We start from the raw sequence: 26,780 nt of genomic DNA, 5'->3' as shown, positions 1-26,780 counted from the left end.
GATTAAAAACGAATCCATTCAGAACCAGAACCAGAACCCAGACATCCTGGTTTAAACAGTGTGTGACCCGGTTTTTACCAGAACCGCTCAGATGGTTCCCCGGGCCCAAGTTCTGAAGGGACCGCCCCTGGAGTTGGTCTTTGGGGAGTTTGGACCCGGACCGCGTGTGGAACCGGGTCCTGGACTCGGACCGCGTGTGGAACCGGGTCCAGCCCACTCACCTCTCTGGCGATCCGGTCCAGAGCTTCGTCCTCCGCGGTGGAGCGGTCCTTCTTGGTGGACCTCTTCCTTCCTGTCCCCTGGGTCCCCATGGTTCTGGTTCTTGTTCTGCTTTAGTTGAACCGGGTCCTGGTTCCGGGGATCCAGACCTTCGGGTCTGTCAGGCGGCGGGGCTCATTGTTCCACATCCGCCTCAGAGACGCTCCTTCCTGGGTTCCTCAGCGCGGCCAAGTTCGGAAGAACTCAGTCCGGTTCGGTTCTGGGAGACAGTGAGAACTCCGCCAGAACCTCTCCGGAACCGGAACCAGCCTGAACGGGTCTGACTCGGACTCGGTTGTTGAGCAACAGAAGCGTGACGCAGCGGAAGACTCGAACCTGCCGCACTTCTAACTTCAGAGCAGGACGCGTTCAGGGAGCGTCGGAACTTCCAGGGCTACAGCAGGAAACGCGCGACAGAGAGGGCTCAGGGACGGACCGTGGACTGGAACGTCAATGTGACGTCACTCTAGGTTGTCGGTGCTCAAAACTGTGGAAGATGTTGATGATGATGATGATGATGGAGGCTCGTATTTAGAGAATGAAGAGAGTTTTAATTGTAATAAATAAAAACATCTGAAACTAGATTCTGGGTTTTCAACCTAAAACTGTGTTTTAAAATATCTGCAGCTCAGAACCAGAACCAGGTCTGACAACTGGGTCAGGTTCTGGATAGATTGTGGTAAACTGAACAGAACCAGATGTTCCGTCCTAGAACAACAAACTTCTTTCTATTTTAACAATCTCTATCCTCGAGGTTCATATTTAAAAACAACTTTAACTTTTCCGTAAAAATTCAAAAAATATCCACTGGACTTGGTTTTCAAGATCTGAAGACGTTTCTCCACCTCTCCAGGAAGCTTTCTCAATTCAAATGTCTGGATCCGCAGTGAGTTTGAGTCTTATATAGACAACGCCTTGTATCGCTTGGAAACATGCAATGGAAGCCGATGAATGGGTCGTTAGTTCCATCGTTAGCCTGTAATACCTGAACCTGTCTATGATTCTAGGGGTCGGTCGTTAAGGAGGTATTGTTCACCGGCTGGGGGGGGTGGGTCCCTCGTTCCTCTGTGATGGGGTGGGGGGTTTGGTGATATCTGGAAGGGATCATGTCTATGATTGAATTGTATGTTTTTGGAAGCTGGAATCTGAGTCCACCACCTCTGTTTAAAGTTGGTTTTTCTCTCTTAACATAGATGGCTCCTTCACGCCCCTCTCAAACCACCTATTTTCTTTATCCAGAATATGGACATTCTGGTCCTCAAAAGAATGTCCTTTGTCCACAAGGTGTAGGTGTACTGCGGAGTCTTGTCCAGAGGCGGCCGCTCTTCTGTGTTGGGCCATGCGTCTGTGGAGAGGTTGTTTGGTTTCGCCAATATAAAGATCAGAGCATTCCTCGCTGCACTGAACAGCATATACCACTCCGCTCATATTCGGTCTGGAGGTTCTCGAAACGTCTTCAAATCTTGAAAACCAAGTCCAGTGGATATTTTTTGAATTTTTACGGAATGACTATGACCTGGATGACTGAGAACCTTCATCAACTTTAACTTTTAAAAGATAAAACCAGCAGGAGCCTTTCTGAAACTCAGTAGTGTTGGTTTATCCGAGTGTCACCTGAAGGCAGCACCAACTGCAGGTCTGGGGATTCAGTCCCACCCCACCCCCACCCCCCACCCCCCTCCTCTGAGCTATTTTTAAAGATGACCGCTGAGCTCCCCCCCCCCCCCCCCAGCTGCCTCCATGCGGCTCCATTAAAGTTCCTTTGTTGATTTCTGTCATTTAGAGTTCAGCCGCAACAAGCTGCTTTTAGGCACGAAGAGGCTCAAACAACCAGAACCAGCCCAGAACCAGTTCAGAACCACAACCAGTTCAGAACCAGAACCAGTTCAGAACCAGCTCAGAACCAGAACCAGTTCAGAACCAGTTCAGAACCACAACCAGCTCAGAACCAGAACCAGTTCAGAACCAGAACCAGCTCAGAACCAGAACCAGTTCAGAACCAAAACCAGTTCAGAACCAGAACCAGTTCAGAACCAAAACCAGTTCAGAACCACAACCAGTTCAGAACCAAAACCAGTTCAGAACCAGGACCAGTTCAAAACCACAACCAGCTCAGAACCAGAACCAGTTCAGAACCAAAACCAGTTCAGAACCACAACCAGCTCAGAACCAGAACCAGTTCAGAACCAAAACCAGTTCAGAACCACAACCAGTTCAGAACCAAAACCAGTTCAGAACCAGGACCAGTTCAAAACCACAACCAGCTCAGAACCAGAACCAGTTCAGAACCAAAACCAGTTCAGAACCACAACCAGTTCAGAACCAAAACCAGTTCAGAACCAGGACCAGTTCAAAACCACAACCAGCTCAGAACCAGAACCAGTTCAGAACCAAAACCAGTTCAGAACCACAACCAGCTCAGAACCAGAACCAGTTCAGAACCAAAACCAGTTCAGAACCACAACCAGTTCAGAACCAAAACCAGTTCAGAACCAGGACCAGTTCAAAACCAAAACCAGTTCAGAACCACAACCAGCTCAGAACCAGAACCAGTTCAGAACAAGGACCAGTTCAGAACCAGAACCAGTTCAGAACCAAAACCAGTTCAGAACCACAACCAGTTCAGAACCAAAACCAGTTCAGAACCACAACCAGCTCAGAACCAGAACCAGTTCAGAACAAGGACCAGTTCAGAACCAAAACCAGTTCAGAACCAGCTCAGAACCAGAACCAGTTCAGAACCAGTTCAGAACCACAACCAGCTCAGAACCAGAACCAGTTCAGAACCAGAACCAGCTCAGAACCAGAACCAGTTCAGAACCACAACCAGCTCAGAACCAGAACCAGTTCAGAACCAAAACCAGTTCAGAACCACAACCAGTTCAGAACCAAAACCAGTTCAGAACCAGGACCAGTTCAAAACCAAAACCAGTTCAGAACCACAACCAGCTCAGAACCAGAACCAGTTCAGAACAAGGACCAGTTCAGAACCAAAACCAGTTCAGAACCAGAACCAGTTCAGAACCACAACCAGTTCAGAACCAAAACCAGTTCAGAACCAGGACCAGTTCAAAACCAAAACCAGTTCAGAACCAGAACCAGTTCAGAACCACAACCAGTTCAGAACCAGAACCAGTGCCTTTTACTGAGCGGTCAGGGAGGGGAGCACAGAGGTTCGGAACCAGGGAACTTTCTATAGAAACCAAAAACAATGAGAAAACAGGCCTGAGGGCAACAATGTGAATTAAAGCAGCAGAGAGATGAAGATGGTCTTCATGTTCTCCAGCAGCTGAAGCCTACAGCAGCTTCAGAGTTCAGGAAGAGCCATGAGTGATTGATTATTTTCTATTTCATTCTGGTTTATCAGGGAACAACAGAAAGGAGCCAAGATAGGATTAAAATATTTCTATTTTTATCAGAAGTGCTTTGAATCATCAAAGGACTTTATATAACTTTTAAAAACAGATGTTCTGGAATTTGTTAAATAACCCATCCTGATCCAGTTCTGGTTCTGGTTCTATTTTTCTTGTTCTAGTTCTGGTTCTGGTTCTAGTTCTGGTTCTAGTTCTAGTTCTGGTTCTGGTTCTGGTTCTAGTTCTGGTTCTAGTTCGGATTTGGTCTGTGTTTGTATCTTGGACTAGAACCAGAACTGAGTCCTCGCGCCCTGTTTCCGCTGGGACAGTTTCTGCTGCCCCCCTGTGTTCAGACGGTGTAACTGCAGCAGCTCAGCACCGACCTGCTGCAGCCTGATGGGAACCTCTGAGCAGCTCAGAAGGTCCCAGTGTGTCTGAGATGGTCCCAGAGGTGGAAGGAGGATCTGGAGCGGACCTTCTGGGTCCAGATGTTCCTCAGCCTGAGCCAGGCTGCAGCAGGAAGTGAGGTCACTTTATTCCCCCTGCAGACTGAACTTTGACTTTACTTTCATTTTCTGGGTGAGGAAGACAGACTCAGAGCAAATAAACCCAGAGCGACTGGTTCTGCTGGGTCCGCTCCATTCAGGGTCGGATCCTCCTCCTCTGATGGGGGAACCTCTGCTGAAGGTGGCCCAGAAGGCTGGGGATTCTGTGAGCGGACCGGTCCGGACCCTCAGGGTGAAGATGGTTCTGCTGGGAAGCTCTGGAGTCGGAAAGTCCAGCCTGGCTTTGAGATTCGGAGAGGACCGCTTCAGGAACACGTCTCCCACTGTGGGCTGTGAGTCTCTGAGCAGAACTGAACCAGAACCTCTGCTTTTCATTGTTATGGGTTCTGCTTCAGCCAGAACCGGGTCGGTTAGAACAGGTTCATTAAATAGGATCTGAAGCCGGCAGAGATGTTGGGTCTGAGTTCTGCTGGAGTCCAGGTTCATTCGACAAGGAGAGAAAAGCAGGTTAGAACCAAAGGTCAGCAATTAGTGACTGATTTCCAGACAGAACCGATCCGATTGGCTCTGCTTCCTGATGTTTCTAGATCTGCCAGGAACTCTGGGCCTTCAGAGGTTCCCCTCACAGTACCGTAGAACCCTGCTGAGGTCCATGTGTTTGGTTCTGGTCCACAGTCCCGGCCCGGGAGTTTAAGATAGAATAGAAAATCCCTTTATTGTCCCACAGTGAGGAAACTCTGGTGTTACAGCAGCAAAGGTTATAGCAGAGGAGGGTGGACCTTAGAAAAGAGAATAAAAATAAAAGATAGGAAAATAAAACAAATAGACTATTGTGCTGCAGAATGTTTTTACAATATAAATACTCTATCTGGAGAATAAATAACCAATAAACCGCTCATTTTAAAGTCATTGTTCCAGTAAATTGAAAATAGCAGCTTAATCAGAGATGTGCAGAATGACAGCAGCAGGTTATTTAACTGACGAAGGTAGAAACTGAGCAGAATCAGCATGAATGGAAGAACTGGTTGAGGTTACTGGGAACAGTGGTGGTTCTAGAGTCTTCCAGCTGCTGGGAGGAAGGATCTGTGATAACGCTCCCTGGTGCATTTAAGGTGCAGCAGTCTGTCACTGAAGGAGCTGTCCAGTTCAGCACCAGCTGAACCAGCATGGGGGGGTGGGGGGTGGGGGGGTGTTCATTTAGTTAGGATCGGTCCGTTTCCCACCTCCTGCTCTGAGTCCAGAGGGCATCCAATCACAGCTGGCCTTCCTGATCAGCTGATCCAGCCGCTTCCTCTCAGCTACAGATGAGCCGCTGCTCCATAGAAGATGGCTGATGCCGTCAGCAGCTGATCCTTAGTGTCTGTGTTCTGATTGGTGGCTTCCTCCAGGTGCCTACCTGACCCAGCTGGTCCACCTGGGAGACGTCTCGCTCCGCTTTGAGATCTGGGACACGGCAGGGCAGGAGAAGTACCACAGCGTGACGCCGCTGTACTACAGAGGAGCCCACGCCGCCCTGGTGGTCTACGACATCAGCAGCAGGGTGAGAGCCACAGACGCCCCGCTGAGGAAACATCTCAGCCTGCTTCACCTCCTCCTCCTCCTGCAGGACACCTTCATCAGAGCCCAGCTATGGATCCAAGAGCTGGAGAAGCAGTACATCCCAGGATCCACCGTCCTCTGGCTCGTAGGCAACAAGGCAGACCGGGATCAGAACCGGCAGGTTTCAACTCAGGTAAGAGTTCAACATTCATCAGTGTGATGGCGGTGGGGAAGAAGCTGCTGCAGAACCTGCTGGTCCTGCATTGGGTTAGGGATCACAGTCCATGGTGGGGGGGTGAGGGGTCATTGATGATGTCACAGGCTCATGACATCATCAATGACCCCTCACACTACGTCTCCAAAAGAAGTGGACCAGAACCAAAGAAGGGAAATATTCATAAAGTCTGGAAAACCTTTGATGAAAAACCTAAAGTTCAGCTGATCTGGTGTCAATAAATGACCAGCTGATTGCATCGACTCATTGACTCTTCAGCAATCCCTCACACTAAGCATGCTTGTATCGACAGTGGAGAGGAAAAACTCCCTTTGAACAGGAAGAAACCTCCAGCAGAACCAGGCTCAGTGTGAGCGGCCATCTGCTGAGGCCCACTGGAGCCTGAGAACTAAAAGATCTGCCTCCCATTCTACTTTTAGAAGTTCTAGGAACCACTAGTAAACCTGCAGATTGAGAGCGAAGTGCTCTGTTAGGAACATAAGGAACAATCAGATCTCTGATATCAGATGGAGCTTGGCCATTTAAGGCTTTATATGTGAGAAGGAGGATTTTAAATTCTATTCTGGATTTAACAGGAAGCCAATGAAGAGAAGCCAGGATAGGAGAGATATGATCTCTCTTTTTCATTTTCATTAGAACTCTGGCTGCAGCATTTTGGATCAGCTGAAGGCTTTTAACTACAGTTTGTGGACTTCCTGATAGTAAAGAATTACAATAGTCCAGCCTTGAAGTAACAAATGCATGGACTAGTTTCTCAGCATCACCCCTGGACAGGAGATTGCTCATTTCTGCAATGTTCCTCAGATGAAAGAAGGAAATTCTAGAAACCTCTTTGATCTGGGATTTAAATGACAGGTCCTGATCAAAAATAACACCAAGATTTTTTACTTTATTATCTGAAATCAGTTTAATCCCATCCAAATGAAGTGACTGACTAATCAGCTTCTTTTTCAGAGACTCTGGTCCAAAGACTATAACTTCTGTTTTGTCTGCATTCAGAAGCAGAAAGTTAAGAGTCATCCAGGTTTTTCTGTCTTCAGACATGCCTGTAATCTATGTAATGGGTTAGCTTCATCTGGATTATAGACAGATATAGCTGGGTATCATCAGCTTCAGTTCAGGGAACCTTGCTGCCAAACCACGTCGATGACATCATCGGGTGCTGGGCGCCGTCTGAACCTGGAGAAAACAGGTCCACCAATCAGAGAGCCTAGCCTGTCCATTGGTTGGCTCTGATTAGTTGCCTGAAGCCACGCCCCCTTCTCCAGCATCATTGATTGATTGACTTATAGACCTTATTGATTGAAATGTCCTCGTTCCATCAGCTCAATAGTCAAAGGAGGAGAAGAAGGAGCCAAAGGAGGAAACAGGTGCATGATGGGATATATACAGGATATACAGCGCATGCACATATAATTACTTTTTTTTTTCAGTATGCATTTCTGCTTGCTGTTGCTGATGGTACAGGTGGCATAACCTGCTGGATGGCAGGTTATGCCACCTGTACCATCAGAACCCAGCAGGTGGACCTGGTTCTGCTAATCCCAGCTTTGAGGCCATATTTGGTTCTGTTTGAGTGGAACCACGTGACTTCAGCTATAAAAAACACCAATAATCTACTTTAGTTATGAATGAAATAAAGGTTGAAGAACATCTGTAAAGGTTCTGGAGCTAAACTGGTCCAGAAGCCGGACAGAACCAGTAGGCTGCTGGTTTGTTTGTGTTTTAGTGAAGGTGAGCTGTTGGTCTAACAGTTGTTGATGGTTCCTCAGGAAGGACTGGGTCTGGCCGGTTCCAGAGGTCTGTCCTTCACAGAGACCTCGGCCCTGTCCGGGGAGCGGGTCAGCCAGCTGCTGTCAGCTGTGGGTGAGTTCCTCTGGACCTCCACTAGGGGGCAGCACACACCACCCATCAGACCTGAGTGGGTCTCAGTGTTTGTTCCGGTTCAGCCCACAGAGTCTATGAGTCCATAGGAGAGCAGCAGGGAGGTCTGTCCGAGTGGAAGGAGAACCTGCTGCTGGACCAGAACCAGAACCAGAACCAGTCCTCCTGCTGTAGAGCTGGACCCTGATCTTCTCAATCTGGTTTCAACCAGTTTAAAGCTCAACTGTAGATTGTTGTTCTGGTCAAAGACGACCAGAACCCGACCCGGTTGGAGGTTCGGACCAAAGATGTTAGATAAAATGTTTGATGAACAATAAAAAAGTTGAAAACCTTAATTATTTGAGTTTTTTTTCTTCTCATTCAGAACCGAACGAAACCAGAACCTTTACTGGTGGTTCAGGATCAGAACCATATTCTGATCGGGTCCCGGGGAACTGGACCATGACCCGGTTTTCTGACCCAGTAGAATACCTCCCTGTGCTGAGACGGTTCTGTCCAATCAGAGCCCAGAGCTGAGAGCCGAGCCAATGGGAGGTGGTTTCAGCTCTGACTGGTTCTGGAGAAACTGGACCTGAAGGTTCTGTTTAACAAACCAGAGATGAAAACATGCAGATGGTTCTGATACTCTGGACCTTTAGCTTCTCTCTATGTTCTGACTGTCTGAGGCTCCTGGTTTTGCAGCTGGCGCCCCCTGCTGCCCACAGGAGGCAGACATCACCATGGCAACTATCTTCTGCGGCTCCTTCACCACCGAGCAGCCTTAAGCAGGATCCAGGTCCTGGAGGTCCAGGTCCTGGAGGTCCAGATCTTTCAGTCTGGATCTCCAGATTCCTGCTGATTGACTCAGAGGAGCATCAGTCGGTCTGCTGCTCCTCCACCATCTGGGGACCAACTTCAACACTTTGCTTTAAGCGGGAATAAAGAGGCGCCTCTTCTGTGTCTGAAAGCGTTTAATAGAAAGCCAAGAGCAGAAAACATCTGAGTCATCAGAAGTGATTCATCCCAGTAAAACCAGTAAACCCAATAAAAACAGCATCTTGGAACAATTAGAGCTTCTCTGTCTTCCTCAGATCCACGTCTTCTGGACCTTTTGGTTGTGAGTACCTTCCTTCAGCTGAAGGAGACAACACAGCATCCATCTTGGGAGTGGCATTAAATCTGAGACCGGGCAGACCTGCTGTAGGTTCTGCTGCTTGAAATGACCTTTGACCCCTGACCTCTGCTGTCTGCCGTTCCATGGACATGCAGGAGCAAAGCTTTCTGTGATATATCTGCTCGTCTAGTGATCCTGGATGATCAGTTCTTTATAAAGGTGCATTGTGGGAAATTTCGAGTCCACTACTTTTTCATCCACTAGACGTTCAGACACTCATTTAAAATGTCGGCGCCACTATATGGTGATCAGGGCGGACATTTTGACACAGCCTTAGATAGAAGGAGTCTGATCGCCTAGCAACCGTTCCAGTGGCTGTGAGGTCACTGCCTCCTTTGGGGTGCGCTTGATTCGTCCTACTGGTTGTGCCTCTGCAGTAACAACAATTCGCTGCGTCTCTTTATCTAACCGTTAGAAAACACTACTAATATTATAATGATATAATAAAATAATTTTCCTGAAGTGATCAGATGATTTAACTATAATTATGCCCATTAAAACTAAATACTAACAACTAATAAAATAAAAAGAGAAAGAAAGTTATAAACAAACCATTGGCTGGAAAGGTTGCTAGGCGATAATACCACTGGGTGTTATTACTGAGAACAGAGAACATCTGTCAAGAGAACATAGAACATCTGGGGGAGAATGGAGAACATCTGGAAGGAGAACAGAGAACATCTGGCAGGAGAACAGAGAACATCTGGAAGGACAGCATCTAGAAGGAGAACGGGGAACATCTGGACCAAAGCGGACCTTTTTCCTTCTCTGAAGTGAAAGTTGTTTGTTCCTGGTTTACAACCGTGGATCCTGTGTGGAGCCACGGTCCTGATCTAGTCCAGGTTCTGGGTCAGTTCTTCTCTGAAGCTGTGGGCCTCCTACCAGAATGAAGTTTCGGAAGTGACTTAAAGGTCAGAACCCCACTGAGAACCTGAAGAAGTTACGTGTCTAAAGATCAACTACAGCAGGAATGAGATTCATTGGGAACATCTGAGGGTTAAAGCTCCACCAGAAGAAAACATCTGCTTCCAGCTTTGGGGTTCCAGATCCATTCATGCTGGTTACGACTGGACTCCATCCTGTTACCATGGTAACATCTGGCCTACTTCCACATCGACTCCATCTCCACAGAAGAAGGTCAGATGATGCTCAGCCTTCTCCTCACCAGCACGCCATCATGACCGGGTTCTGTCCCAGGAGACAAGAACACAGAGAGAGACCAGGACAGTTAGCAAGGAACCGATCAAGCACCAACCAGGAACCGATCAAGCACCAAACAGGAACCATTAGGCACCAACCAGGAACCATCAGGCACCAACCAGGAACCGATCAAGCACCAAACAGGAACCATTAGGCACCAACCAGGAACCATCAGGCACCAAACAGGAACCATCAGGCACCAAACAGGAACCATTAGGCACCAACCAGAAACCATCAGGCACCAGCCAGGAACCATTAGGCACCAAACAGGAACCATCAGGCACCAACCAGGAACCATTAGGCACCAAACAGGAACCATCAGGCACCAACCAGGAACCATCAGGCACCAGCCAGGAACCATCAGGCACCAAACAGGAACCATCAGGCACCAACCAGGAACCATCAGGCACCAAACAGGAACCATCAGGCACCAAACAGGAACCATCAGGCACCAACCAGGAACCATCAGGCACCAACCAGGAACCATCAGGCACCAAACAGGAACCATTAGGCACCAAACAGGAACCATCAGGCACCAACCAGGAACCATCAGGCACCAAACAGGAACCATCAGGCACCAACCAGGAACCATTAGGCACCAAACAGGAACCATCAGGCACCAAACAGGAACCATCAGGCACCAACCAGGAACCATCAGGCACCAAACAGGAACCATCAGGCACCAAACAGGAACCATCAGGCACCAAACAGGAACCATCAGGCACCAAACAGGAACCATCAGGCACCAACCAGGAACCATCAGGCACCAACCAGGAACCATCAGGCACCAAACAGGAACCATTAGGCACCAAACAGGAACCATCAGGCACCAACCAGGAACCATCAGGCACCAACCAGGAACCATCAGGCACCAAACAGGAACCATTAGGCACCAAACAGGAACCATCAGGCACCAACCAGGAACCATCAGGCACCAAACAGGAACCATCAGGCACCAGCCAGGAACCATTAGGCACCAAACAGGAACCTTCAGGCACCAACCAGGAACCATCAGGCACCAACCAGGAACCATCAGGCACCAAACAGGAACCATCAGGCACCAAACAGGAACCATCAGGCACCAGCCAGGAACCATTAGGCACCAAACAGGAACCATCAGGCACCAACCAGGAACCATCAGGCACCAAACAGGAACCATCAGGCACCAACCAGGAACCATCAGGCACCAAACAGGAACCATCAGGCACCAGCCAGGAACCATTAGGCACCAACCAGGAACCATTAGGCATTAACCAGGAACCATCAGGCATTAACCAGGAACCATAGGAGGCACCAAACAGGAACCATCAGGCACCAACCAGGAACCATTAGCCACCAACCAGGAACCATTAGGCACCAGCCAGGAACCATCAGGTATTAACCAGGAACCATCAGGCACCAACCAGGAACCATCTGGTACCAACCAGGAACCATCAGGCATTAACCAGGAACCATCAGGCACCAACCAGGAACCATCAGGCACCAACCAGGAACCATCAGGCACCAAACAGGAACCATCAGGCACCAGCCAGGAACCATTAGGCACCAACCAGGAACCATTAGGCATTAACCAGGAACCATCAGGCATTAACCAGGAACCATAGGAGGCACCAAACAGGAACCATCAGGCACCAAACAGGAACCATTAGGCACCAACCAGAAACCATCAGGCACCAGCCAGGAACCATTAGGCACCAAACAGGAACCATCAGGCACCAACCAGGAACCATTAGGCACCAAACAGGAACCATCAGGCACCAACCAGGAACCATCAGGCACCAGCCAGGAACCATCAGGCACCAAACAGGAACCATCAGGCAACAACCAGGAACCATCAGGCACCAAACAGGAACCATCAGGCACCAAACAGGAACCATCAGGCACCAACCAGGAACCATCAGGCACCAAACAGGAACCATTAGGCACCAAACAGGAACCATCAGGCACCAACCAGGAACCATCAGGCACCAAACAGGAACCATCAGGCACCAACCAGGAACCATCAGGCACCAAACAGGAACCATCAGGCACCAAACAGGAACCATCAGGCACCAACCAGGAACCATCAGGCACCAACCAGGAACCATCAGGCACCAAACAGGAACCATTAGGCACCAAACAGGAACCATCAGGCACCAACCAGGAACCATCAGGCACCAGCCAGGAACCATTAGGCACCAAACAGGAACCATCAGGCACCAACCAGGAACCATAAGGCACCAAACAGGAACCATCAGGCACCAACCAGGAACCATCAGGCACCAACCAGGAACCATCAGGCACCAGCCAGGAACCATTAGGCACCAAACAGGAACCATCAGGCACCAACCAGGAACCATCAGGCACCAACCAGGAACCATCAGGCACCAAACAGGAACCATCAGGCACCAAACAGGAACCATCAGGCACCAGCCAGGAACCATTAGGCACCAAACAGGAACCATCAGGCACCAACCAGGAACCATCAGGCACCAAACAGGAACCATCAGGCACCAACCAGGAACCATCAGGCACCAAACAGGAACCATCAGGCACCAGCCAGGAACCATTAGGCACCAACCAGGAACCATTAGGCATTAACCAGGAACCATCAGGCATTAACCAGGAACCATAGGAGGCACCAAACAGGAACCATCAGGCACCAACCAGGAACCATTAGGCACCAACCAGGAACCATTAGGCACCAGCCAGGAACCATCAGGTATTAACCAGGAACCATCAGGCACCAACCAGGAACCATCTGGTACCAACCAGGAACCATCAGGCATTAACCAGGAACCATCAGGCACCAACCAGGAACCATCAGGCACCAACCAGGAACCATCAGGCACCAAACAGGAACCATCAGGCACCAGCCAGGAACCATTAGGCATTAACCAGGAACCATCAGGCATTAACCAGGAACCATAGGAGGCACCAAACAGGAACCATCAGGCACCAACCAGGAACCATTAGGCACCAACCAGGAACCATCAGGCACCAACCAGGAACCATCAGGTATTAACCAGGAACCGTCAGGCACCAACCAGGAACCATCTGGTACCAACCAGGAACCATCAGGCATTAACCAGGAACCATCAGGCACCAACCAGGAACCATCAGGCATTAACCAGGAACCATCAGACACCAACAGGAACCATCTGGTACCAACCAGGAACCATCAGGCATTAACCAGGAACCATCAGGCACCAACAGGAACCATAGGAGGCAGCAGAACCTCATTAACGTGGAACCGCAGGTTACTGCGGCTGCCTCTGCACCGCTCCTCTGGGATCTGTCTAGAGGTTCTGGAACTGAAGGCAGAATCTGGAACCAGAAGAGATCCTCCCTGATAGGTCACATCAGAACCATTTATCTGGATCCATCACAGAGAATAAAGAACTTCAGAGCAGCATGAAGAACCGTTGACTGCAACCAATTGGGTCTCCTTGGTTCTGGAGGGAAATATAGAGCCCGAGTTCTGCTCAATTTGGGCCGGCAAAACCATGGATTGGAATCTGGGAACAGAACCGACTATTAGCCCAAGAAAATACTGAGTCAACACCAGACGGAACCGGGTGGAACCAGACGGAACCGGTGGAATCAGACGGAACCGGTGGAATCAGACGGAACCGGGTGGAACCAGAAGGAACCGGGTGGAACCAAGCGGAACCGGGTGGAACCAGACGGAACCAGGTGGAATCAGAAGGAACCAGGTGGTACCAAGCGGAACCAGGTGGAACCAGACGGAACCGGGTGGACCCAGAAGGAACCGGGTGGAACCAAGCGGAACCGGGTGGAATCAGACGGAACCGGGTGGAACCAAGTGGAACCGGGTGGAACCAAGTGGAACCGGGTGAACCCAGATGGAACCGGGTGGAATCAGACGGAACCGGGTGAAACCAAGCAGAACCGGGTGGAATCAGAAGGAACCAGGTGGTACCAAGCGGAACCGGGTGGAACCAGACGGAACCGGGTGGAACCAGACGGAACCGGGTGGAACCAGAAGGAACCAGGTGGAACCAAGCGGAACCGGGTGGAATCAGACGGAACCGGGTGAAACCAAGTGGAACCGGGTGAACCCAGATGGAACCGGGTGGAATCAGACAGAACCGGGTGAAACCAAGCAGAACCGGGTGGAACCAAGCGAAACCGGGTGGAATCAGAAGGAACCGGGTGGAACCAAGCGGAACCGGGTGGAATCAGACGGAACCAGGTGGAACCAGAAGGAACCGGGTGGAACCAGAAGGAACCGGGTGGAACCAGACAGAACCGGGTGGAACCGGGTGGAACCAGATGGAACCGGGTGGAACCGGACGGAACCAAGCGGAACCGGGTGGAACCAGAAGGAACCGGGTGGAACCAAGCGGAACCGGGTGGAATCAGACGGAACCAGGTGGAACCAGAAGGAACCGGGTGGAACCAGAAGGAACCGGGTGGAACCAAGTGGAACCAAGTGGAACCGGACGGAACCAAGCGGAACCGGGTGGAACCAGATGGAACCGGGTGGAACCAGAAGGAACCGGGTGGAACCAAGTGGAACCGGGTGAAACCAAGCAGAACCGGGTGGAACCAAGCGAAACCGGGTGGAATCAGACGGAACCGGGTAGAACCAGAAGGAACCGGGTGGAATCAGACAGAACCGGGTGGAACCGGGTGGAACCAGATGGAACCGGGTGGAACCAAGTGGAACCGGGTGGAACCAGATGGAACCCGGTGGAACCAGATGGAACCGGGTGGAACCAAGCCGAACCGGGTGGAACCAGATGGAACCAGGTGTCTAAATTATTTGCTCAGACTTTATGGATTTAATCTGGATTAAATCCACTTTAATCCAGGTTTAGCTCATCATGGCAGCGAAGAAAGTGGGGTTCCTATTCTGGGACCTCAGGTGTTCTCTGGGTTGACTGGGTTAGGATGGGAGGGGGCACTGGGAGCACTGGGGAGCGGCGGCAGCTCTTACTGGTGGGGAAGTTTTGTGAGAGCCTCCTTGCTTGGACTGGGATGGCCGACTGCAACAGAGGAGACCACATGTCAGAGGAGAGGAAGCAGTTGCTGATGCAGCAGCTCCCAGTTTAACCATCATAGTCACCCTCCTCCTCCTGTCTGTCGGCGTCCCCGCAGCGTTCAGCGCAGCGATACGGTTCTCGATCAATGACACCTGAGGAGGACAGATGTTGATTAGAACGTCCAGATGTGGGTTCTCTCTGAGCTCCTTCAGCTCCTTCCTGACCTGACTCTCGGCGCTCTGAACGTTAGCCGCAGCCTCCGCCACTTTGTCCTCCAGTTCAACCAGTAAGGCGGTGGAGCCTCTGAAGCTGGTTCTGCCAGGTTCCTGCAGGGGGCGCTGCTTCCTCTCAGGGCTCTCTGATGGAGACTCTGTCTGGAGAAAAGGATGGAAAAAAGCAGAACCCGGACCCTGTGACTGGGAGCGGAACCCGGACCCCGGCCCAGCGCCTGGGAGCGGAACCCAGACCCTGTGACTGGGAGTGGAACCTGGACCCCGGCCCAGCGCCTGGGAGCGGAACCCGGACCCTGTGACTGGGAGTGGAACCCGGACCCTGTGACTTAGAGTGGAACCTGGACCCCGGCCCAGCGCCTGGGAGTGGAACCCGGACCCCGGCCCAGCGCCTGGGAGCGGAACCCGGACCCTGTGACTGGGAGTGGAACCCGGACCCCGGCCCAGCGCCTGGGAGCGGAACCCGGACCCTGTGACTGGGAGCGGAACCCGGACCCCGGCCCAGCGCCTGGGAGCGGAACCCAGACCCTGTGACTGGGAGTGGAACCTGGACCCCGGCCCAGCGCCTGGGAGCGGAACCCGGACCCTGTGACTGGGAGTGGAACCCGGACCCTGTGACTTAGAGTGGAACCTGGACCCCGGCCCAGCGCCTGGGAGTGGAACCCGGACCCCGGCCCAGCGCCTGGGAGCGGAACCCGGACCCTGTGACTGGGAGTGGAACCCGGACCCCGGCCCAGCGCCTGGGAGCGGAACCCGGACCCTGTGACTGGGAGTGGAACCCGGACCCTGTGACTTAGAGTGGAACCTGGACCCCGGCCCAGCGCCTGGGAGTGGAACCCGGACCCCGGCCCAGCGCCTGGGAGCGGAACCCGGACCCTGTGACTGGGAGTGGAACCTGGACCCCGGCCCAGCGCCTGGGAGTGGAACCCGGACCCCGGCCCAGCGCCTGGGAGCGGAACCCGGACCCTGTGACTGGGAGTGGAACCCGGACCGAGGCCCAGCGCCTGGGAGCGGAACCCGGACCCTGTGACTGGGAGTGGAACCCGGACCCTGTGACTTAGAGTGGAACCTGGACCCCGGCCCAGCGCCTGGGAGTGGAACCCGGACCCCGGCCCAGCGCCTGGGAGCGGAACCCGGACCCTGTGACTGGGAGTGGAACCTGGACCCCGGCCCAGCGCCTGGGAGCGGAACCCGGACCCTGTGACTGGGAGTGGAACCCGGACCCTGTGACTTAGAGTGGAACCTGGACCCCGGCCCAGCGCCTGGGAGTGGAACCCGGACCCCGGCCCAGCGCCTGGGAGCGGAACCCGGACCCTGTGACTGGGAGTGGAACCCGGACCCCGGCCCAGCGCCTGGGAGTGGAACCCGGACCCCGGCCCAGCGCCTGGGAGCGGAACCCGGACCCTGTGACTGGGAGTGGAACCCGGACCCCGGCCCAGCGCCTGGGAGTGGAACCCGGACCCTGTGACTGGGAGTGGAACCTGGACCCCGGCCCAGCGAATGGGAGTGGAACCCGGACCCTGTGACTGGGAGTGGAACCTGGACCCCGGCCCAGCGAATGGGAGTGGAACCCGGACCCCGGCCCAGCGCCTGGGAGCGGAACCCGGACCCTGTGACTGGGAGTGGAACCCGGACCCCGGCCCAGCGCCTGGGAGTGGAACCCGGACCCTGTGACTGGGAGTGGAACCTGGACCCCGGCCCAGCGAATGGGAGTGGAACCCGGACCCTGTGACTGGGAGTGGAACCTGGACCCCGGCCCAGCGAATGGGAGTGGAACCCGGACCCTGTGACTGGGAGCGGAACCCGGACCCTGTGACCGGGAGCGGAACCCAGGACTCCGGACCCAGTGACTCGGAGAGGAACCTGGACCCTGCAACTGGGAGTGGAACCTGGACCCCGGGCCAGCGACTCGGAGCGGAACCCGGACCCAGCGACTCAGAGCGGAACCCGGACCCTGTGACCGGGAGCGGAACCCAGGACTCTGGACCCAGCGACTCGGAGAGAAACCTGGACCCTGCAACTGGGAGCGGAACCCGGACCCTGTGACTGGGAGCGGAACCCGGACCCAGCGACTGGGAGCAGAACCTGGACCCTGGGCCAGCGACTCGGAGCGGAACCCAGACCCAGCGACGGGGAGCGGAACTCGGACCCAGCGAGTGGGAGCGGAACTCGGACCCAGCGACTGGGAGCAGAACCCGGACCCAGCGACTGGGAGCAGAACCTGGACCCAGTGGTGGAGCAGAAATGCGACATGTTTGGTAACTTTTAAAGATCCAGTTCCTAAAATGATGCTAAGGTGGATGAGGTTGATGTTCTGGAATGTTCTGGAATGTTCTGGAATGTTCTTGGCCTTGGGAACCTCTGAGACTCGGTTGGACGTCGTCCCACCACGGTCTGCTGCTTTATAAACACAGCAGCGTTTATAAAGCAGGACTTTCAGAAGCTACAGCAGGAGGTCAGATGTTCCCCACTGAGGAGCTGGATCCGTACCTTCAGGAGGTCCCAGTGCAGAGGCAGCTCCTCCTCCAGTCTGGAACTGGAGATGCTGGTTCTGGACGAAGGCCTGGTGGGGATCCTGGAAGGCCGGACGTCCCACTGTGGGCTCCTCCAGGCTGGGACATCCGGAGCAGACTGAGGCCTGTCAGGCTCCTCCTCCTCAGAGCTTTGATCGCTGATGTTGTCCGTCAGCTGGTGGAGCTTCAGTCGGAGCTGCTGCTCCTCCAGGTCCACTTCCAGGTCCACAGGTTGGCAGGGGGAGGAGCTGTGGGGGGTCGGAGTTCTGTTGCTCTGTGGAGGAGGAGCAGAAGCACATGGAGACAGTGAGGAGGAGCAGAAGCACATGGAGCCCATCAAACGCTGCAGCTTTCATTCACAACACCAGGAATCACAAATACTTTAATAATCCCAGGAAGGGATTACTTTAGTTACATTACTCCATCTGTAATAGAGTGACTATAGGATCAGCCCCTTGCTGGAGGAGACGGTGAGGAGGAGCAGGAGGAGCAGCTGTAGGAGGGGCTGCAGGAGGAGCAGGAGGCGCAGGAGGAGCAGCTGTAGGAGGGGCTGCATGAGAAGCAGGAGGAGCAGGAGGAGCAGCTGTAGGAGGGGCTGCAGGAGGAGCAGAAGGAGCAGGAGGAGCAGCTGTAGGAGGAGCTCCATCATGGCAGAGAATCAAAGCAGCTCAGATGTTTGAAGGTTTTTCTAATTAGCGGCTCTGTGATCGTTTGAGGCTGTCTGATGTCTGAGTCATAATCAGAAACAGGAATCATCCATGGAGGAACCTGAACCTAACAATCCCCTCTTCCACCACCAGGGGGCAGCCTATCAATTCTTTTCTCAGAATAGAGAAATTATCCTTTGAATGTTAGTTTAGGTTCCACTGATCCGGCCTGCATCCATTGAACCTTCCAGCAGAGAAGAAGCAGCCTCCATCTTTGCCCCCCCGAGGGTTACCTTGATGTTTGATGATGTCACCTTCTGCTCCAGGCGGTTTAGGAGGTTCTCCACAGCTGACATCCGTCTGTCCAGATCGCTGATCTAGAAAAGGCAGAAAAATGACCGTTGCAGCTGGGGGACTGTTAGCTGATCTGTTTGCATTCCTGTGATGTTTGGACCCTGACAGGAACCCAGCAGAACCAGCAGCGGGTCGGGTCAGACGCTGAGCCACGATCAGACGATGATGTAATGATCTGGCAGCTGCCTCCTCTTCATCACTCAGACGGACGTTCCGGTCCAACAGGAGGATCAGGAATCTGTTCCCACAGCGGAACCAGAACTCTGACTGGGTTCTGCTCACTTTGAGGAGGAGCTACCCCTGATCCAGAACCGGTCGGAAAGCGGGTTTGGGACCCTGATCCAGCAGACTCCCAGAACCCATTCCCACTCTGCAGGGCCACGGCATGATGCTGCCACCGCCATGCTTCACAGCTTGTGTTGCTCTCTGCATGTAGATCATCAGGAGGTTCTGCACGTTCTGCTGGGTCTGCAGCAGGTCCAGATGCTGGAGCAGAACCTCCTCTCTGACCCGTCTGATGGTGTTCAGGTTGAGGTGGGAACCAGAACCAGCTGGTTCTGGTTCCGGGTCGATGGCTGTTATTACTACAGTATTACAGATTATTGGATATTCTACTATTAATATAGAATACTGTAATTATGGAACCCAGTTCTAGAAGCATCAGAACTGGATAATTGGACCAAAGCCGAACCAGCGCCACCTGCTGCCTGAAGGCCGCCACTAACCTGCGGCGCGGCGCTGGCTGCGTTCAGGCTCTCCTGGGAGCCCGGATGGCGCTGGTAGAAGCGGTTCTGGTGGAGCGGCTCGTCCTCGGCCTCTGAGTGCTCCAGGCTGGGTAGGTAGCTGCCGCAGCCCCTCAGACCCGCCAAGCTGCCGCTGCCGCAGGACGAGTAGCTGAGGCGCGACACGGAGCGGGATGGGCCGGTCCGGTACTCCGCCGACCCGGTGTCATCTGGAGAAAACAAAGCAGAGGCCTGACCTTTGACCTGTGGACGCCGGCGGGCGGCCGCTCGGGGAACAGTCTCCTTACCGTTCTGCGGACTCATCTCCGGGTCCAGATCGCCGTGCTGAAAGATGGCCGCCACGTCAGCGTCGCAGAGCATCGGCTCCCTCAGACCGCCGTCAGAGTCTGTGATGTCATGAGAGACTGATGCCTGTGGGGGGAGAGCGTTGGTGACCGACCCGGTTAGGAACCGGATCAGAATAATCTAGACTCCAGATTAACTCACTGAAACCATTACTGGCTCATAATCTGACCCAATCTGAGCTCAGACCTGAAGCTCGGATCATCTGCTTCTTTAGAACTGGTTCTACTGGTCGTGGTCCAGAACCTACCTGGTCCTGTGGAGTTCTGGAGGTGGTGCAGGGATCCCAGCCCAGCAGGAAATCAACCGGATCCACCGTCAGCCTCCGTTTGGCCTTTTTCATCTACAGAGGAGGAGGATGAGGAGGATGAACCTTCATCAGCGTTCAGACGGCCTGAAGCCTCTGAGGTTCCCTCAGTTCTACGTCTGTTCCTGTCAGCAGAAACCTGCTGCTGGACCTCAGCAGACCTGGACGCGTCAGATGCTTGATTCTGACCATGAAGATTCAGAGACAGAAGATCAGGAAGTAGAGGCTTTTATTGTGAAAGGTAGCAGAGCGCTAAGCTGAGCCTGCAGCTCTCTAGCTAGCAGTGGCTACCAAGGATTTTATTACTGGTAGCAGACTATAGCATGGCAGAAACTAGCGGTTTAAGAGCTAAGCTAACAGCTAGCGCTAATAAACCAGCGTTTTCCCACCAGTCTCAGTAAACAACCAGACAGGCAACAGCAGCCTGGGATTAACTGAGACCTGGTTGCATGATCAAACCACGGAGTGAGATGTGGAGTTAGTGGGGTGCAACATCAGACAAGAGGAGAAGGAGCAGGAGGAGCAGGAGCAATAGAACCAATTAACGTAAAGAAAGCTGAACAAACTCCCACTGCTCTGAATTTACCATTATTCACAGATAAAACATTTCCATTAAAACCGTTTCATGTTTCGGGGTCGGGCCGCATCGAGAGTAAGGCGTCTACACATGGGTCAGGCGTGCTAACCGCTGCGCCGCCGAAGCGCCCAGTTTCATTTATAAAAATAATGCATAAAGTCTAGAGTGGTTCAGGAAAAAGGAGTAATTTCAATGACAAAAAAATCTATAGAATGTAAATCCTTTTTAACCCTTTATAAGGTAAGTAAGCATTTTAAGCATCCCCCTTACAAATGTAGCCCCCCCCATCCGTCAGTGAGGTCTAGAAGCACTAGATCTATATCCATCCATTCAGCATAGATCCTGCTGCATGGCTGCACATCTGATTTTGGCATTTGACCAATTAGATGAACCCTGAATTACATGTAACTATAAATTAACTTGGAAAAAAAAACAAAGTTAGCAAATCAAGAAAAAAGGTAAAAAGTAAAAAAGTTAATAAGCCTTGTTAACAATTAAATTCAGGATTATAAACTGAAAAATGTAAGAACCAGTATCAGCATTAATGCGTTTAATACTTTTATTTTTCTTAATATATTTGGGAAAGTTGGTTTCTTGTTATTACATTGACATTAATTTTTGCCATCCAATTATCCATATTTTTTTAATGTTCCAGAGGAAATTCAAAATCATTATTGGCTTGAAATTTAGATTTTAAAAGTATTTCACTGAGTGTCCTAGAAAGGGTTAAAAACTATTTCCTTCTGTCAGGGTTTGGTTGAGGTTCTGAGGACCCAAATGCAGCGGCGAGTTCCTGAAGATATGATTAATAAACTGAGGCAAAAATCCAAAAACTAAAGTTCAAAATAAATGGATCCAAAAACCAAACGACTTCATGAGAAAATTCACCTGGGGAGGCAGGAAAAGACGAGGAAGCAGCAGTGAGGAGCTGCACTGGGGGAGTATATATGGGAGACTGAACAAAGACGGGACTAATGAGCTGATTGGGAGCAGGTGGGAACAGAGGAGTCTAGAAGGAGGTAGAGGAAAGGAGACCAATACAAGAGGGCAACCAGAAAAACCTAAGAACTCAAATATAAAATCCAGAATGACACAAGATAGGAAGTAAACCAATAAAACTAGAAAACTAAAGAAAAACAAAGTGAAACTGAAAACTCAAAGAATAAAAAGGAACCAGAAGGTGTCACTGTCTGGTTACCATGCCAACGTTGGCAAACAGGATTCTGCACCAGTAGGAGTAGCAGCTCCGTGACGGAGCTGAGAAACGACTTCTTCTCTGATTAGAGACTGAAAACCTTTTAAAGAAGCAGGAGGAGGAGAGGAGGAGGAGTCAGGGGTCGGCGCCACCTGCAGGAGGTCTCAGAAACAACACAGAGGTTGGTGCTTTACTTCAGGGTGGGCATGCTAAGCAAAGGTTAGCATTAGCATTAGCAGAGCTGGCCAATAAAGAGGAAGGAGAGTGAGCGAGAGCGCCACCTCCTGGCCAGCAGGAGCGCCACCTCCTGGCCAGCAGGAGCGCCACCTCCTGGCCAGCAGGAGCGCCACCTCCTGGCCAGCAGGAGTTCGGACCTGCAGCTCCCACCTGCCACTTTTAGGGCGTTCTAGTTCAAATGTTTGGAAGTTCTTACTTCCTGGTTGATCTTCTCGATCGGAGAAGATCCTGATGATTCCCAGTCTGGGGTGCTGCAGCATGATGGTTTGGTTTACTGGTTTCTGTTCATGGTGACCCTAAATCCCACCCCGCCCCTCCTGAAACCCCCTAAAGGTCAGCAGGTCTAGATCAGGGCGTCCTGAAGTATGATTATTAACCTGGATTAGTCAGTTAGTTGAGATGAAAGATGGAGATGGAGGTCCTACCCCAGGGAGGTGCTGTGAGTCTGCTCCTTCCACGCTGTGCTCCTCAAATCCATCTGCTGACACACAGAACAGAGGAGGCCGTGATTTATGAGCTGATGATGGAAGACTAATTAATATAAGAACCAAACAGATGCAAAGAAAAACTAAGGAGAAAAAGACGATAAAGTCAGAAACTACGGAAAAACAAAAGAGAAAGATGAGGAACGTAAAAAAGAAAGGTTTGATAAGCAGGAAGCAAAGGAGCTCTGGGATCCCTTGAAATCTAATGTTTTCTCATATTCAGTGAGTAATGGAGGGAGAGCTGTGCTTCAGACGCCGTTAATCAGATCAGTGAGGCGTTTCTACTTACTGTGGACTTCTGAAAAGAAAAACAGGCAGTGAGGGAACGAACATGTTAGCTGCAAATAAATACAGCCCTGCAGAAATAATCACATCCCTCAGTTTAGATCTTTCATTTCCATCCCTGCAGCCGACCATCAGTTCAATGATGACATAATGAGACGTGGCTCCTATCATTAGATGCTAGCGTAGCCATGCTAGCAGCAGCAGGAGGAGGAGGAGGACTCCCTCCGAGCTTTGAGGGCCCGGCGGACCACAGCAGGAACTCAGGGAGGCTGCTGAAGGCGGCGTGCGTGAAGTCATGCGTGTTTAATTCAGTCCAGACGTCACATGAGTCTCTGCATGTGACCAAGATCCTCATGTTTCTGTTAACATGCATATTTATGGCTGGTTTTATAACTGAAAGTTGGTTCACATCTGAAAAGCTGCATTCCAGCAGAGAGGAGCTTTCTCCTCCTCCTGCTCCTCCTCCTGCTGGGCTGCAGAGCCCTGCTCTCCAGGCTGAGCCAGCGCCTCTGCCCCCCCCACGCCGCTGCCCTCCAGGGTGACTCAGCGTAAGCGGTACCAGCAGCCCTGGCCCACTCCCATCCAAACGCTGTGATCTCACTGGGAGACCTGCTGCGCAGAAAAACGCTACGAACTGAAATAAAACCGCAGTTTAGAAAACTCCTTTAGTTTGCAGCTTTATGAAAGAGAGCAAAGAATAAAAGGAGGAATGAAGTGAACACAGTGATCTGAACACTATTTCCATCCATTTAGCTGCTGCACCTCTGGAAACACTTTCTCTGTTAACGAGCAAAAAAGACTGAACTGTTTGTTCTCACTAACAAATCCTCCTCCATGAGCTCACTGCTCTCTGTCCTTCAGCATTAAAGCAAATGAAAATGTTTCTATTTTAAAACCTAAATAGTTGATTTTTTAAGTAGAGAACAACAATCGTTCAGTTTGGTTTATAGATAATTTCCTGATTCCCATATTTTCTCAAACCCCTGAACTGATGGTTTGTTCTTTTCTTTCTTTTTTCTGTCTTAATGTTGGCAGTGGGCTTTAGGCTGCACTGCAAGGCTTTAAACCTGGGTTTAAATGGAGACTAAGCCATTCTCAAGCACATATCAAGGAGCTCATTTTGAGCCTGGATCCAGATTTATTGTTGATTCTGTTCATGGTGGAGAATCCTGCTTCACAGCAGCAGGTTGAGCCAAACATCCTCTAAATGTGCAGGGTCATCTTTGAGCACGCCATTTCACTTTTCTTTCACCAGTTCACCGCAGTTCTTCCAGCAGTCCACACTTTCTCTGCTCTCTTTTTCTCATGGTCTTCTCCTTCTTTCCCATCGCCCGGCTTGCCACAGGTTTGCCTGCTGTGTCTAAAAGTAGCAGCAGCAGCAACCCAGACTGACAGCTCATTGGCTCATTTGGATCACGTGCAGCCTGGAGCCGGACGCTCCCCAGGGCTTTACCGTATTAACTGGAGAAGAGGCGCAAGTGAAGTTAGACACTGCAGGACAACATGCCGTAATTTATAAATGTTTTAAATCAGGTTAGGTCTGGATTAACAAGCAGGTGGATCCGGATCCAGACCGCTGTCCGCTAATCCATGACCTCTGGGCTGCTGGATAAAACCTGGAACTAAACACTGTTTCTGACATTTATATTATTTACAGCGTCGACTAAAATGACAATAAATTGACTAAAACTGATTTTCATCATTGTGACTAAAACTAAATTAAAAAAGCTGATGATATTAGCGCTGCGCCCGCGGCCCACTGTCGCCATAAGCCGTCGCTACCCGACTAATAACAAAGATGGCGCAGGCACCGCGCGGCGGAGGAGGAGCCATGTGACCAACGGAGTGAAAAGCAGTGATCATCTGTCTGAACGGTCAGTTAACTGAGTTCACTATAAAGTTCACTATATAGTGTCTGTTCTATAGTGATGGAGGGAGTTAGGCGTTAAGGCGGACGGACACAGTTAGCTGCTCTGAGCTATAAGAACAGCAGCTTTAAACAGAGAGCGTGCACGAGCCCATTCCTTCTCGTGCACGCTCTCGCTCGCTCTTTTTTAAGTGGAGAGAACGGGTCCAGAATACCTTTAAATCTCAACTCAGCAACATAGTTTTCATTTCTAAATGCAATACTCAGATGTGATGATTTACATTACATGTATTAAATGTGCTAATATGGTGACAGATTAATTAGTTTTTTTTTCCTTCTAATAAAACATTAAAACTTCACACATTCAACACAGAAGCCGTCGTTAAGAATATCTTTTTTTGGTTTCAAATGACAGTTTTATTTATCTAAAGGAAAATGTTTTACAAACCCACATATTTAATGGCACCTGGCTTAGCTAAGTTAGCATCATTTAGGTTTTAATTCTGATTCTTTTTCATTCTTTCCTGACTGCAGCTAAAGTAAACAAAGTTGCCCCCCCCCAATGTCAGCAACGTCACGAGGAAGGCGGCACTCGGCCGCCTGGCAGGAAGCCAGAGGCAGGATCGTCCAAGCCAGTGTGGACGGTGTCCCCAGGCCACGCCCCTTCCTGCCGCCTCCTGTACCTCCCGCTAGAATAGAAGGTAACACCGGGGGGGGGGGGCAGAACCATAAGTCCCATCCTGCAGGTACCGTAATACCTGATGCAGGGAGCATGAGATTGGGAGAACCTCCTTATTGTGGGTTCTTTACAAACTTTGACTTTCTAATTTAACGCTAGCTTAGCTTTAGATGAACTGCTTTTCACGTCTTCATTTGGGGAAACAGGTTTGACTAAACTTCATCTCAGTCCTTAAGATAAGTTATAGGTTTGTATTCTTTCCTTTTTGCCCCCATTAATATAGCAGCAGGTGGGTGTAGCCCTGCAGTTAAACCCTGGGAGCCCAGCTGTGGGGAGGCAGAGCAGAGAAAACAGGAAAAACGAGGATTAAATCCCTGCGTCTGATCTGGCCGCCAGCAGCTGGAAGCAGGGAGAGTTTTGGACGACAAAATGTTTTGGCCACATGATGCAGAAAGGAGGCTGGAAGGCTGACTGAGGACTTTGGTGACTCTGCTGCGGCGCTTGTGGCCACTAGGGGCGCTAGACATGAAAGTTACAGGTCTAGCGCCCCCAGTGGCCAAAAGTTACATGGTGTGCCTTGAAGACATAGAAAATTATAATTTAAAAATAAAATATAAATTATATTTTGAAATATATGAAAATATATTTTAGCTTCTGTCTCCTTGAACCCCAGTGGGCCTCAGCAGATGGCCGCTCACACTGAGCCTGGTTCTGCTGGAGGTTTCTTCCTGTTAAAAGGGAGTTTTTCCTCTCCACTGTCGCTACAAGCATGCTTAGTGTGAGGGATTGCTGAAGAGTCAATGAGTCGATGCAATCAGCTGGTTTTCCTTAGATAGAAAACTTTGAATCAATCTGACTGGATGATCTGGATGATCTGGATCTATAAAGTGACCTGAGGTGACCTGATGTGAATTGGAGCTATAGAAATACACTGAATAGAATTGAATTGAAGTAGTGCATGACATTCATCTTTAATGACGAGTAAATGTAAGTAAGTAATGCAGCTAGGCTAACTGCATACAGCTAGGCTAACTGCATGCAGCTAGGCTAACTGCATGCAGCAAGGCTAACTGCATGCAGTGAGGCTAACTGCATGCAGCAAGGCTAACTGCATGCTGCTAGGCTAACTGCATGCAGCAAGGCTAACTGCATGCTGCTAGGCTAACTGCATGCAGCAAGGCTAACTGCATACAGCTAGGCTAA

The 26,780-nt window shown here is 51.0% G+C and overlaps 3 protein-coding genes across 25 annotated transcripts in view; 1 reads left to right on the top strand and 2 right to left on the bottom strand.

Moving 5' to 3' along the window:
• Positions 1–678, bottom strand: part of lrrfip1a (leucine rich repeat (in FLII) interacting protein 1a) — a 40,711-nt gene extending 40,033 nt beyond the window's left edge. For 13 of the 20 annotated variants that reach the window (XM_038269726.1, XM_038269731.1, XM_038269728.1 and 10 more), the window contains exon 1: positions 222–676. In XM_038269726.1, coding sequence (XP_038125654.1) covers positions 222–311 — 90 coding nt within the window. In that variant the 5' untranslated portion in view covers positions 312–676. Of the gene's footprint in view, positions 1–221 lie in introns of all 20 variants that reach the window. The other 7 variants (XM_038269739.1, XM_038269749.1, XM_038269738.1 and 4 more) reach the window with 4 other exon arrangements.
• Positions 679–3,836: 3,158 nt separating this feature from the next.
• Positions 3,837–8,110, top strand: LOC119772998 (ras-related protein Rab-17-like). 4 transcript variants are annotated; one of them, XM_038269764.1, is made up of 5 exons: positions 3,837–4,449; positions 5,506–5,652; positions 5,724–5,849; positions 7,664–7,757; positions 7,848–8,110. In XM_038269764.1, exons 1-5 carry the CDS (start codon positions 4,278–4,280, stop codon positions 7,960–7,962), a joined length of 654 nt encoding a protein of 217 aa, XP_038125692.1. In that variant the 5' UTR covers positions 3,837–4,277; the 3' UTR covers positions 7,963–8,110. The 4 variants fall into 4 exon arrangements, with proteins under 4 accessions (XP_038125692.1, XP_038125694.1, XP_038125693.1 ...); XM_038269766.1 differs by having other exon boundaries at positions 3,842–4,449; positions 7,841–8,110; XM_038269765.1 differs by having other exon boundaries at positions 3,844–4,449; positions 5,506–5,657.
• Positions 8,111–8,707: 597 nt separating this feature from the next.
• Positions 8,708–26,780, bottom strand: part of mlphb (melanophilin b) — a 35,900-nt gene continuing 17,827 nt past the window's right edge. The window contains exons 5-15 of the mRNA XM_038269762.1: positions 23,036–23,044; positions 22,687–22,742; positions 20,196–20,288; positions 19,891–20,014; positions 19,586–19,812; positions 18,800–18,883; positions 17,837–18,133; positions 15,341–15,490; positions 15,200–15,268; positions 15,071–15,119; positions 8,708–10,116 (exon numbers count right to left, since the gene is read on the bottom strand). Coding sequence (XP_038125690.1) covers positions 10,067–10,116; positions 15,071–15,119; positions 15,200–15,268; positions 15,341–15,490; positions 17,837–18,133; positions 18,800–18,883; positions 19,586–19,812; positions 19,891–20,014; positions 20,196–20,288; positions 22,687–22,742; positions 23,036–23,044 — 1,208 coding nt within the window. The 3' untranslated portion in view covers positions 8,708–10,066. The remainder of the gene's footprint in view (positions 10,117–15,070; positions 15,120–15,199; positions 15,269–15,340; positions 15,491–17,836; positions 18,134–18,799; positions 18,884–19,585; positions 19,813–19,890; positions 20,015–20,195; positions 20,289–22,686; positions 22,743–23,035; positions 23,045–26,780) is intronic.

This window comes from Cyprinodon tularosa, unplaced genomic scaffold (genome assembly GCF_016077235.1).
Source record: "Cyprinodon tularosa strain WSP-4 unplaced genomic scaffold, ASM1607723v1 ctg738, whole genome shotgun sequence".
In the NCBI taxonomy this organism is placed as follows: Eukaryota; Metazoa; Chordata; class Actinopteri; order Cyprinodontiformes; family Cyprinodontidae; genus Cyprinodon; species Cyprinodon tularosa.
This window is presented reverse-complemented; position numbering and strand designations above follow the sequence as displayed.